The following is a 12071-nucleotide window of genomic DNA, read 5'->3' as shown; positions in this document are numbered from 1 at the left end:
CCTGGGATTTTAACACACATCAAACACACGGGTGTCTGACCACAGGGCAGGGAGCACCTGAGAGGGAAGACCACTGTGCATGGGAGGAGGCACACACAAAGACGTGATGTCATACAAAATGATAGTTTAGCTGCAAAATAGTCCTCTTTTGCAGAACCACAATGCAGAATCACAATGCAGGATCCAGCTGTGAGACAATTCTATCTTCGGTTCAAAGACAGGTTCATAGTGTTTATAATTTAGTGTATTTTCATAAATTATTCTTTTTAACATTATACTATACTTAGCCAAAGCGACTACCAGCTATTTGGGTGCAGTGTATTGGTTATGAAAAAATAAAATTGCATTTATATATTAAATATAAATATAAATATATTACAATAAAATGTATATAAAATTGCATAGAAAGTGTAGTAATTCTTTCTTCAGCTAAGAGGGAGAGTACACATTATGACTGTCTTCGACATCTAAAACTTGTCTTCAGCGTACCTCCAATGAGTTCAAAAAACTCCATCTGAGTTATTAGGCTTGTTGCAATACCATTCTACCATTACAGTGGGGTGGAGCCTACATGTACAAGTTCTACCATGACAGTGGGACCTACTCTAAATTAACGTTTTTACATCACCAGTCAAAATGGCTAGATGTTAATCTTACTAGCCAAACACACACTCACTAATGGGTCAAAGTGGCTAGTAAGTTGGTCTTTTCTACCAGCCAAACTGAAATTTCACCGGCATTTGGCCGGTTGGCTGGTGTTCATTTATCGCCCTCGACCTACCTGTAGAAGTTCTTGTTGACCTTCCTCTCGTGGGGGAAACCCATCATTCCGCAGATGACGCGGGAGTTCTTGGGGGTCCACCCCCGGTCGCACACCTGGGCCCAGCTGTTCTTGTAGCGCACCTCCACCACACCCTCCGTCACCGGGAGACGCCGCTTAGCCGTGTTGACCACGGGACGCAGACGCACCTCCTCGATATGGTACTCATCTGTCTGTATATGCTGCAGAGAGAGACATAGAGGTACACATATAGTATATCACGAAAGCGATTACACCCCTAGCAGTTTAGACAGACTTTTGAGTATATCTTTTCATGGGAAATTATCAAAAAAATGTCACTTTGACACAATGTTTAGTGACCTTTTAACAACATATTTAACTGCTTAAAAAAACCAAAATAATATGTGGTGGTAAACAAGTGAGTTTTACAAAAAAGTGAATCATCTCAACAGCCAAGCATGGTAGTGGGACTGACATGGTTTTGGGATGCATGAATGCTGTCAACACTACTGAGGCAGATCATGATATTCTCCATAGGATTGCATTCAAATCTCACACCAATCTTTTTAAGCCAGGCGCACACTCAAAATGTAAAAGTTCAATGAAAAGAAAGGTTGAAACGCACACAGATTACTTCCATTTTAATCCCTTTTCATTTCGAGATGATTCGAGCCAACACGTCCCCTTCTATACCGGATTTCAATCTGGGGTGTACTCACTTTTGTGGGTACATGTTCAAACATTAACGGCTGTATTTTGTTTTTTTCTGAGTGAACAAGAAATTTCAGCGGTTAAATATGTTGTTAAAAGATCACTAAACATTGTGTCAAAAGTGAAATTTTTTGACACTTTCCCATTTAAAGATATACTCACAAATCTGCCAAAACTGCAAGGGGTGCACTCACTTTCATGATATACTGTAGAGTCTTAATATGACAGCCATTCACTTACATGTACATCTCACAGAGAGACAGAGACACAGACAGACAGACAGACAGACAGACAGACAGAAATGCCATCTGAATATTGTACTCAATTGTGGGGGTGGACATGGAGACACACATTGCCTCCTTTCACATACAGTCCAGTCAGTCACATAGATTCTCTTCTCCACATCATAGTAAATTAGCAGAGAGAGAGAGAGAGAGAGAGAGAGAGACAGACAGACAGACAGACAGACAGACACAGAGACAGAGAGAAGAGACAGAGACAGGGACAGAGACAGACAGAGAGCAGAGAGACAGACAGACAGACAGACAGACAGACAGACAGACAGACAGACAGACAGACAGACAGACAGAGAGAGAGAGAGAGAGAGAGAGAGAGAGAGAGAGAGAGAGAGAGAGAGAGAGAGAGAGAGAGAGAGAGAGAGAGAGAGAGAGAGAGAGAGAGAGAGAGAGAGAGAGAGAAATGTGGTACATCAACAAACAGCAGCTGGGGAGCACTGCATGTTCTTGCTAGTGCTGCGACCACTGCCAAAAGTGTTCCAGCAGTCCATTCACAAATAGTCGGCCCTTTGATTCAGTTCACCAAGTATACTCACCAAGTATATTTGTACAAATACTGTAGTATAGCATGATGCATGTCTGAAGTTTATGTGGTCAGTCAGTATTACCTCAATTTTCTAACTATTTGTATGATTTGTTTACTGTTTGTTGTTAACTGAATGGTATATTAAACTATTTTGGATGCGGATGCATGTATGGTTTGGCTGGACTCCTCTGTGTTTGCCTGTGTGTGTGTACTGCGCTGTGTCCTTGATGGGTGTAACCGAGTACACGGACAAGTGTGCTAGCTATTTTTGTAGATATGAACAGCCTGTGTTCATTCAGCATACATGTGGGTTTCATCTTGTTGTCTGTTTGATCTCTCTGTCTGTGTTGGACTGTGTGCATGTGTCTGTCTGTCTGTCTGTCTGTCTGTCTGTCTGTCTGTCTGTCTGTCTGTCTGTCTGTCTGTCTGTCTGTCTGTTTACTTTCATAGACGTGTGATGGAAAGGAAAAGAGAGAGAGAAGAAAAGAACTGTGAGTATACCACATGTGTGTGTGTGTGTGTGTGTGTGTGTGTGTGTGTGTGTGTGTGTGTGTGTGTGTGTGTGTGTGTGTGTGTGTGTGTGTGTGTGCGTGTGTGTGTGTGTGTGTGACAGTATGTGTATGAGCGAGCAAGAGAGAGACAGAGACAGACAGACAGAATGACAGACAGAGAGAAAGAGACAAAGAGAGAGACAGAGAGAGAGAGAGAGAGAGAGAGAGAGAGAGAGATGAAGAGAGATAAACTGATACTGTCTGATATAGGCAGTGGGAGGGATAAGACAAGGCTTTATAGAGGTGTGTGTGTGTGTGTGTGTGTGTGTGTGTGTGTGTGTGTGTGTGTGTGTGTGTGTGTGTGTGTGTGTGCGCATGCGAACCTCTATGACATTATCAGTGTCCACGTATCCCGGCAGCCTCTCGTCCTTACATACGACTCCGGCGTCCTCGTCGTGAGTGCAATCGCTGTTGCCCCAGCCGCGCGACTTACACACTGAGATGCTCGTCTCACTCCCACTGCACTGCACATTGTCGAGCCAGATCTTACCTGCAAGCAAACAAGATTGCTGAATCTGATACAGTATAACAAGTGTGTGTGTGTAAATTGTGCTTGGTTAGTCAACTTAACTTGAATTAAATTCACTAAAACAAATTTCAGTCAGTTTTGTTTTTGTATCATATTGCTTTATGTTTTGGTCTTTTCAGACTTTATTAGTGACAGGGCAGTCTGAGAGAGAGACAGGAAACGTTTGGGAGAGAGACGGGGAAGGGACGGCAAAGGACTCGGGCCGGCTGCATGGCAGACGAGTGCCCTACCATTAAGCCACGATAGGGCCGATATTGCTTTATGTTAACAGTGTTATGTTAACAGTGTGTGTGTGTGTGTGTGTGTGTGTGTGTGTGTGTGTGTGTGTGTGTGTGTAGGTGTGTGCACGCCCGTGCGTGTGTGTCAGGCATGGTGGTTCTAATTATCTTTGCATACCGTGCGTACATGTGTATGTGCAGTGTTGTGTGCATGTCTATGTACCTGTTCCTTTTCCATACTTGGCACTGTGCGTCCAGCCCGTGGCCTCCACAAAGCCCAGCTGGCGACAGAGGACGTGGGCGTTGAATAACGTGAAGTCGTCATCGCAGATGGTTCCCCATTCGCCTTTGTAAAACACCTCGACTCGACCCTCGTTGTGTTTCCTCGGATAACCGGCCAATCTGAATTTGAGGCCTCCAGATTGTGGCGCGGGGGCCGGTGTAGTCTTTGCTGTGGGTGTGGTCTTTGGTGGGGGTGTGGTCTGTGTTGGGGGTGTGGTCTGACCCATACAGCACATGGACCACGCCCCTAATAGCAGTGTCACTGCACACCTCCATAAGTGACTGGGCCCCATAACTGAAATTGTGAAGGAAAGTTTCAAACTTAGTTAAGCATTACAGGATACTGTTCTTCCACTTACATTATTTACCTTTACCAAAGATTGGTAATGGCTGTCAGGTTGTTAGCTTAGCAGAGTTACACAAAATATTATGGACCTATTTAGATAAAATGTTCAAGATGGGTCAGAAACAACGTAGCCCAGCTTATTAAGAAACCACAGGCTTATTCACCAATGATCGCTAGGAGCTTCTTGAAGTTGGTCATGGTTAGTTGCACTTGCAGCAAGACAGCGTGACTTGATGAAACAGAGCTGCCTTAGTGGGTGGTCTGCACTCTATAAGCATCATTCTAGTCATGCAGAATACTCTATTTGCCAACCCGCAGATCTTTGCGTCAAGGACCATATTGGAACCAGTTCCAAAAAAATCATTTGCAGGTCTTACGTCTGGTCTGCGTGCAGTACTAAAGAAATACTGGTATGTGAAGAAATGCCAGAGGTAACGAAAACTTTTTCACAGTTGTATTCTTTTGCCAATAAATGATGTTTCAGCCATTGTTGGTCATCCCAGTGGGGGACGGAGATTAGAACCAGACCTCGCAGAATAAATTGAGTGACTCGATACAACTGCCAGGCAGCCAGACACAAGGATGCAACTCTGTGACCGCTTCCTTTCAACTCCTTAGAGCAGAGCCTATGTTATAACCTTACTGTCACCAACATTGTAATGGCTATGTCTTAATCTTAAAGGGACAGTTTGGTCAATTTCAACATGCAGTTGTAATGCTCACACTACCCTGGACTTGTCAGTGCCTGAGATTTTTTCTTCTTCTTCTTCAGCCGTTTCCGAGATCCTGGTCATTGTAATGGGGGCAGCTCTTTGTTTACATTTCAAAAAAACATTTTTATTTATTCCCAAAAACATCCAAAAGGTTATAAAACATCAGCAGACAATTGACAAACAACAGTACCTTTTGGGAAAATATTTGCAGTTGGCCTATGTTTCATTTTTTAAAAATGTAAACAAACGCTGCCCCCATTAGAATTGCTCATATCTCGGAAAGGGCTGAGCCGAAAAATGTGGCATCACCAGGTAGTGACAAGTCAAGGGTAGCGTGAGCAATACAACTGCATGTTGAAATTGACCAAACTGTCCCTTTAAGGCTCTCGGTACTGTCATAGCAATGTTGTTATGATGTAGTTGAGTATTTTCAGTAATTAGTGAATAGGCCCACCGGTGACCCCATGTGCAGTAGAGGCTACGAAAAAGCACAAGCAGGACCATCAACAGAAGGGGGCAAATGGGTCAGCTGTCCTGCTCCCAGGGAGAGAGGGGGTGGGGTTGGGGGGATTGGTTCCACATTACATTGTATGTGTAACAGATGCCAACTAGCAGAGTTCAGCGTAGAACGTTAGTTAACCTCCCACCCGAAACGGTATCGATAGCACTGAGCTATTGCTCTCGACCTTTAGCTCAGCAGTGTTGTGCTGTGCTTCCCATGCCCAAACTGGAGCGTTGATTGGTAGGATGTAGGTTCAAGCCCCGAATGGCGAACTACCGCAGGTGACCTCAGTTACATATGCATTGAGAGGGAGGCCCCTTTCAAATGGCTTTGACCCATGCTAAAGCTGTCCACAGCAGTGAGTAAAATCACAGTGCCCACATCCGTACTGCTTTATCTAAAAGTAACTGCCCTATATAGTACAAAAAACAACACATTCACACGGGGGCAATGGACATTAGTGTTAACTGTTTTCAACTGAGGCTTTCGGCAGGTGTCTGTGAAGTTCCTAACTTGACCCCTGAACCCCTTCCCATAAAAAGCAGGTTGCGCTGAAGGCCAGAGTATAATGTGAAACACATTTGCCGATGTGGCGGAGGTTCCCACAACACTAAACAGATATTTACTGCTCTCTCGTTACGTCATGGGCACATGGCATTATCAGCAATGCATGTGATCCTTTTAGAGGGAAACAACAGCCATTAGAGCTTATTTATGAAATATAACATCCCCATACAGTGAGTCCAATATGTATTTGATCCCTTGCTGATTTTGCCGGTTTGCCCACTAATAAAGACATGATCAGTCTATAAATTTATGATAATATGTATTCAAACATGGAGAGACAGAATATCAAAAAGAAATTCCAGAAAATAACTTAAAATAATATATTTTAATTTATTTGTATTTAATTTAGGCCAATAAGTATTTGACCCCTCTAGCTAAAGAGGATAAAGTGCTTTGTGGCAAAGCCCTAGTTGTCTAGCACTGAGGTTAGATGCTTCTTTTAGTTAATGATAATGTTTGTGCATATAGTAGAAAATATTTTTTGCCCATTTTTCTTTGCACATTATCTCTAAAACATTAATAGTTTGTGGCTGTAGCTTGGCAAATGGGAGGTTCAGTTCTCTCCATATAATTACTATAGGGTTAACATTTGGAGACTGTCTAGGCCACTTCACGGCTTTAATATGCTTCTTATTGAGCCACTCCTTTGCTGCACTGACTGTATGTTGTGTATTACTGTCATGTTGGGAGATCCAAAAATGGCCCACCCTTCAGTGTAGTGGTGAAGGGAAGGACGTTTGCACTCAGGATTGCACATTACATGTCTCCCTCCATCCATTCATTGACGATGCGAAGTTGTCCTGTGCCTTGGCCAGACAAACACCCTCAAACCATAATGATACCACTTTCATGCATGATGGTGAGGAGGGTGTTCTTGGGATCATAGACAGCAGTACTCTTTCTCAAAACACATTAAATTGTGATAATGCCAAACAGCTTGATTTTGGTTTCATCTGACTACAGCACCTCCTTATCATATCCTAAACCAGTCTGATGTCTGTTGGCAAACCTTAGGTGGGACTGCACAGGTTCCTTCTGAAGTAGAGGTACCATGTGTGCACTACAGGATTTTAAACCTCTGTGACATTAAGTGCTACCAGTAGTTTTATCAGTGATTTTGGTCCCAGTAGCTTTGATATCATTGCCTAGTTCATCCCGTACAGCTCTAGGGTGATTTCTTTCTGTTCTCATGATTATCAAATCCCTACAAAAGGTCAAATCTTGTATAGAACCCCAGACAGGCTGATGGATAGTCATTTTGTATTCCTCACATTTTGGAAGAAATGCATCAACAGCTGGGTCATTAATACCCAGTCTCTTTCTTGTGGCTTTGCAGTCCATTTAATCTTTGTTCAGGTCTAAAATCGTGTCACTGATATCATTTGACCACTCTTTGGTCTTTCCCATGCTGGTGAGGTTGGAGTGTGACTGATTCACTCATACTATGGACTGATTCTGCAGATTCAATGTGTCTTTTATGCATGTTAGTATGTACAGGTGTCTTTAATTCAGATGACAAGTTGATCGGAAGTGCCCATCTGGTCTGTGGGCCCGGAACTGTAATCAGTTGGCAGGGGATCAAATACTTATTTTGCTCGATGAAATGGAAATAAATTAATATATATTCTCTTCAGTTAATTTCTGGATTTTCTTTTTTTTATTCTGTCTCTCCATATTAGAATACATATTATCATAACATTTATTGACTGATCATGTCTTTTTTAGTAGGCAAACCAACAAAATCAGCAAGGGATCAAATACATATTGGACTCACTGTAATTAATCAGAAATGCATACACTTAGCACCATACTGAGGGGCCCTATACTGGAATATGTATAGAGGCTATAGCTGGCTCCTGTGCTGACTTCCGCCAAGCCGCACATGACCCAAGTCCACCCCCCACCCCCCCTCGCCACACACACACACACACACACACACACACACACACACACACACACACACACACACACACACACACACACACACACACACACACACACACACACACACACACATTATGCGCTTCTATTTTGCACACACACACAGTCATAACCACAGGCAGTAAATAATATCCACAACAAAGCACTCTGTTTTGATCAGTTCACTATGTTACGTCGACTGTGGATCATTCCCGCTGTGAACTCCCCAACTTGTGTCTGACCTTGTGCTGCAAACATCGTGAATCAATTAAAACACATTTCGAGAAGTTAATTATATGATGGATGTGGCAGCGTACATACGACCCGACCCCCCAACTACTTTTACTCTAATGCTACTGAACTCTAACTCTTCTTGTAACTCTTATTGTCATGCAATAACCAGCACCGTTCCTCTTGGGGTCAATCTGTCTTCTGTTCTCTCTCTCTCTCTCTCTCTCTCTCTCTCTCTCTCTCTCTCTGAGATAGAGGTGCATTAACAGTGTTCAATAAGGAAAAGACCCTTCCTTTCTCAAACAGAAAATCTCAAATCTCAGTATAGGCTACTTTGTATAATGACAATAAAGGCATTCTATTCTATTCTATTCTATTCTATTCTATTTTAAAATGGCACCACAACAAGGATGAGGCGCAACAGAAGGGGTAGCAGTTTGGGTAGCCGACTTTCACATGTGATTAGAATCTGCTCCCTTATCCTCCAGAGTATTCTGGTATTCCTTTCAGACCCCCTTCTTTAAGGTAGCACCACCCCAGTCTATACGACAAAATACTCAAAATGACAGACAAGACGACTAGAGCCGCCTTAAGAGTAGTGGACCAACGCTCGTTTGGTATAGGCCTACGCAAAAAAGCAAGCGTTAAAATGCACGTGCGCGTAACGGTTGAATTGGCATATGTTTTAGAAGGACCCTCAAAGAAGAATGGAATAATATCTGAAGTGAAAATCAGCTGTCTGTGCTATGTGGGCGTATTGTGGGACTACTAGACTTCCTTGGTCTGAAAACCCGATCACCTTTCGTCTTCAAAGTCGGACAGGATGCAATGTGTAAAGTTATTGGTCACATATATGATGTCACTGTCATGATGACGCTACATACAGTAGCTGCGCGTGCCTGCCCCATACCACACTCCATATAAGCTAGCCTGTAAACACTTTTAACAAGGCGTAATATGCAACAGCTGCACATGCTGCAAAGCGCATGGCTGGTTCCGAGTAAAGAACAGTCAATAAAAATCCCTTCTATAAACTGGTACACTTAAATCATCACGCTTCGACGCACAAGCGGGCAGTAGCCTATGGGTCGTATCCGCATGGGTCACTCTTCACTTTCTAGACTTAATTTCAACCCACCAGGTGAGTGTTGAAGAGATGTCTGAGTGTACGTGCACGTAGAAAACGCGTGCACCCCACCTCTTGCACTCTGTCTGGAAGAGAGGAAGGGGGAGCGACAGAGATAGATGGATAGCCCAAGATACGCAGCATGGGGGAAAGCATTGATAGCTCTACAAATACAGGCCTAGAGGGAATGAGAGGAGATTACGCATGCCAATGAGATCTATTGACACCTGTTTTCGTCTATGAAGGAATCCATCCAAATCATGTTGTTTACTCTTGGACTGTGAGCAGCTGACCAGATGTGAGTGTATAGATGAACGGTTGTATCATTTGTAATGGAAAGTGACAGTCACGCTGAGCTAAAAGTTGGTGAGTGTTTGCGTACGTGCGCGCTGGTGTGTGTGTGCGTGTGCCTGTGTGCGTGCGTGCGTGTGTGTGTGTGTGTGTGTGTGTGTGAGAGAGAGAGAGAGAGAGAGAGAGAGAGAGAGAGAGAGAGAGAGAGAGAGAGAGAGAGAGAGATATTGTTTGTCATAATTTAAACTGGCAGGCGTGTCTCCTCGATCAAATACCAAACAGAAGTGGAGAGGAGTATGTTCAAAGTCACAAACGGCACTAGCTCAGATGACACAGCCCACTGATTAAATAGTAACGGGTACATTTTATAAGGCACAATCCAACTCCAAAACCGTGGTTTGGATTTTAGTTAATCTAGAAACAGGCCCCGTGCCAAGGTGTCAACAACCGTGTTGGAGTTAAGAGTTGGAGACTTTGAACTTACCAAAAGCGCGTCTGATTAGCCGGCTTGAACGGTTTCTTTTCTATCCGTTGTAGTCGTTATCCTCAATTTTTTACTCAAGGCCACTGATCCTCTGGCCTCCGTATCCTTCGTCCGACAGATGAGAGACGGTCATCCAGTGTGTCTGTCAAGGTTAGAAAAAACTTAACTACGCATCACGTCTAATAGCCCATAATCACTAGCCCTCTTTTGTCTATAAATTGCCAGCTGTACAGCAACGAAAGTTACAGGGATGAGGAGAGAGAACGAAGGAGGTAGAGAGGGAAGAGAAGGGGAGGAGAGAGGTGGAGTTGACTCGTGGACGACTCTACACATCTTGAGAGTGGGCAGGATTTTTCCTAGAGAAAAAACTAACACTGGTTCTTTCATTGGTCCTGAATGAGCGTTCCACTTGTGTAACGGAGAAACGTGCGGTTGTGCAAGTCTGTCTGGACATTTCACGTTATGAAATAATAATTTTATAACTTCTTAATATTTTTTTTTAAATCTACAGTTATTAGTTAACGGCTATTCAAAATAACAGAAATTGGACCACTTCAGCATCTACAGCAAGTGTTTGGTTCTCTCCCATTATGATATTAAATAGGTTTAGGCCTAAATAATAAAATGCATTTAGTTAGCCTATGTTCTTTTGAACAAATTGGACGTTTGGTCCACCATTTGGTCCTGGTCTGAGCTTCAGAGAGGTAACCTGATACCTTGGTTAACTGAACCTGACAGAACCCTCATCTATGTGAAGTTGTTTGGCTAAAAACAACACCAATTATTGAGGTGTCAATCAGTGTTTCAAATCAAATATTGAATATATTACACCATATAATATAATATAATATAATATAATATAATATAATATAATATAATGTAATATAGTAAACCATTAACAACTGATATATTATTAATCAATATCTATCTCTTGATACAATGCTGCAATCCTTTGTCACAACTCTGTGGTGAGAGTTAAAAAAAATTGTCTGCTGCCTGTTCCACGCGGCTCAGATCTGTCCTCCCTCTGTCTGTCCGTATGAGGGCTGTCTTCACTTGTATGTCATATCCACGGCTGGACTGGCCATCTGGCATAGCTGGTGTTTCCCGGTGGGCCCCTCACCCTTGTGGGCCCCTATTTTCAGAAATGTTAAAAAATATATGATTAAATATATATTTATTTATTAACATTTCTGAAAATAGGGAGCCACCGGTGAGTCAGTTCTGTGCACGCCAATTATGAAAGGCCCCTTTAGGCCAAAAGTGCCTAGGCCCTATTTCTTCCCCAGTCCAGCCCTGGTCATACCACACCAAGCCAGAGGAAAGAAGCCTCCCCTGGTGTATGTCTGGCTGCCCTGGATGATTTCTTGACCTCATTCGACCCCTTTCAGTCTGCAGACAATTACTTTAGTCAGGTGCTGTGAAGCAAGTAATCCCTAAGTGTCCAGGGCGGTCAGACCTCGCAGGGGTAGTGGGAAAGAAAGGTCGTGTTTTGGCACAAAAGTGTGTAAAGTCACAAAAGCATCAAATTACTTCACTGGGCATAATGGACTTGCACACAAAGCTGACTTACTTTCTGTTGCTTGAGGTTCATAGAACACCAAAAATGGCAACACTGCTATTGAAATCAGTGATCTGAGACCTATACAGATTCTGGCAACATTTTAGGCTATTTTAACGTTTCTCATCACATCTTATGAATCAGCAATACATAGCCTACATAGTGTCACAGAGAACATTGTTTGTGGCATTGGTGTGTGAACCAAATCCAAATATGAGATAGTACAGAGATTTGTGCTCATGCTATTTTTGCTACAAAGACATAAACTGTGCAGTATGTATGGCAGGAGGCCTGCTCTCTTCCCGCTCTAACCAGTGCACTTCTAAAGTACCAGTTAGGGTTTCTCTCTCTCTCTCTCTCTCTCTCTCTCTGGGGATTTCCTACCTAAAGACACCCTTTAACAACCCCCCCCCCCCCCCCCCCCCCCAGTGACTGT

General features: G+C 43.1%; 1 protein-coding gene across 4 annotated transcripts in view; it reads right to left on the bottom strand.

The window, feature by feature from the left end:
- The window catches only part of loxl3b (lysyl oxidase-like 3b), a 36985-nt gene extending 26596 nt beyond the window's left edge, over nt 1–10389 (bottom strand). For all 4 annotated transcript variants that reach the window (XM_063184083.1, XM_063184084.1, XM_063184086.1 and 1 more), the window contains exons 1-4: nt 10075–10389; nt 3836–4189; nt 3189–3355; nt 782–1002 (exon numbers count right to left, since the gene is read on the bottom strand). In XM_063184083.1, the coding sequence (XP_063040153.1) occupies nt 782–1002; nt 3189–3355; nt 3836–4187 (740 nt within the window). In that variant the 5' untranslated portion in view covers nt 4188–4189; nt 10075–10389. The remainder of the gene's footprint in view (nt 1–781; nt 1003–3188; nt 3356–3835; nt 4190–10074) is intronic.
- Between the last annotated feature and the right edge of the window lie 1682 nt (nt 10390–12071).

Source organism: Engraulis encrasicolus, chromosome 19 (genome assembly GCF_034702125.1).
Source record: "Engraulis encrasicolus isolate BLACKSEA-1 chromosome 19, IST_EnEncr_1.0, whole genome shotgun sequence".
Classification (NCBI taxonomy): domain Eukaryota; kingdom Metazoa; phylum Chordata; class Actinopteri; order Clupeiformes; family Engraulidae; genus Engraulis; species Engraulis encrasicolus.
The sequence above is the reverse complement of the archived record's forward strand: the minus strand, read 5'-3'. Positions and strand labels throughout refer to the sequence as shown.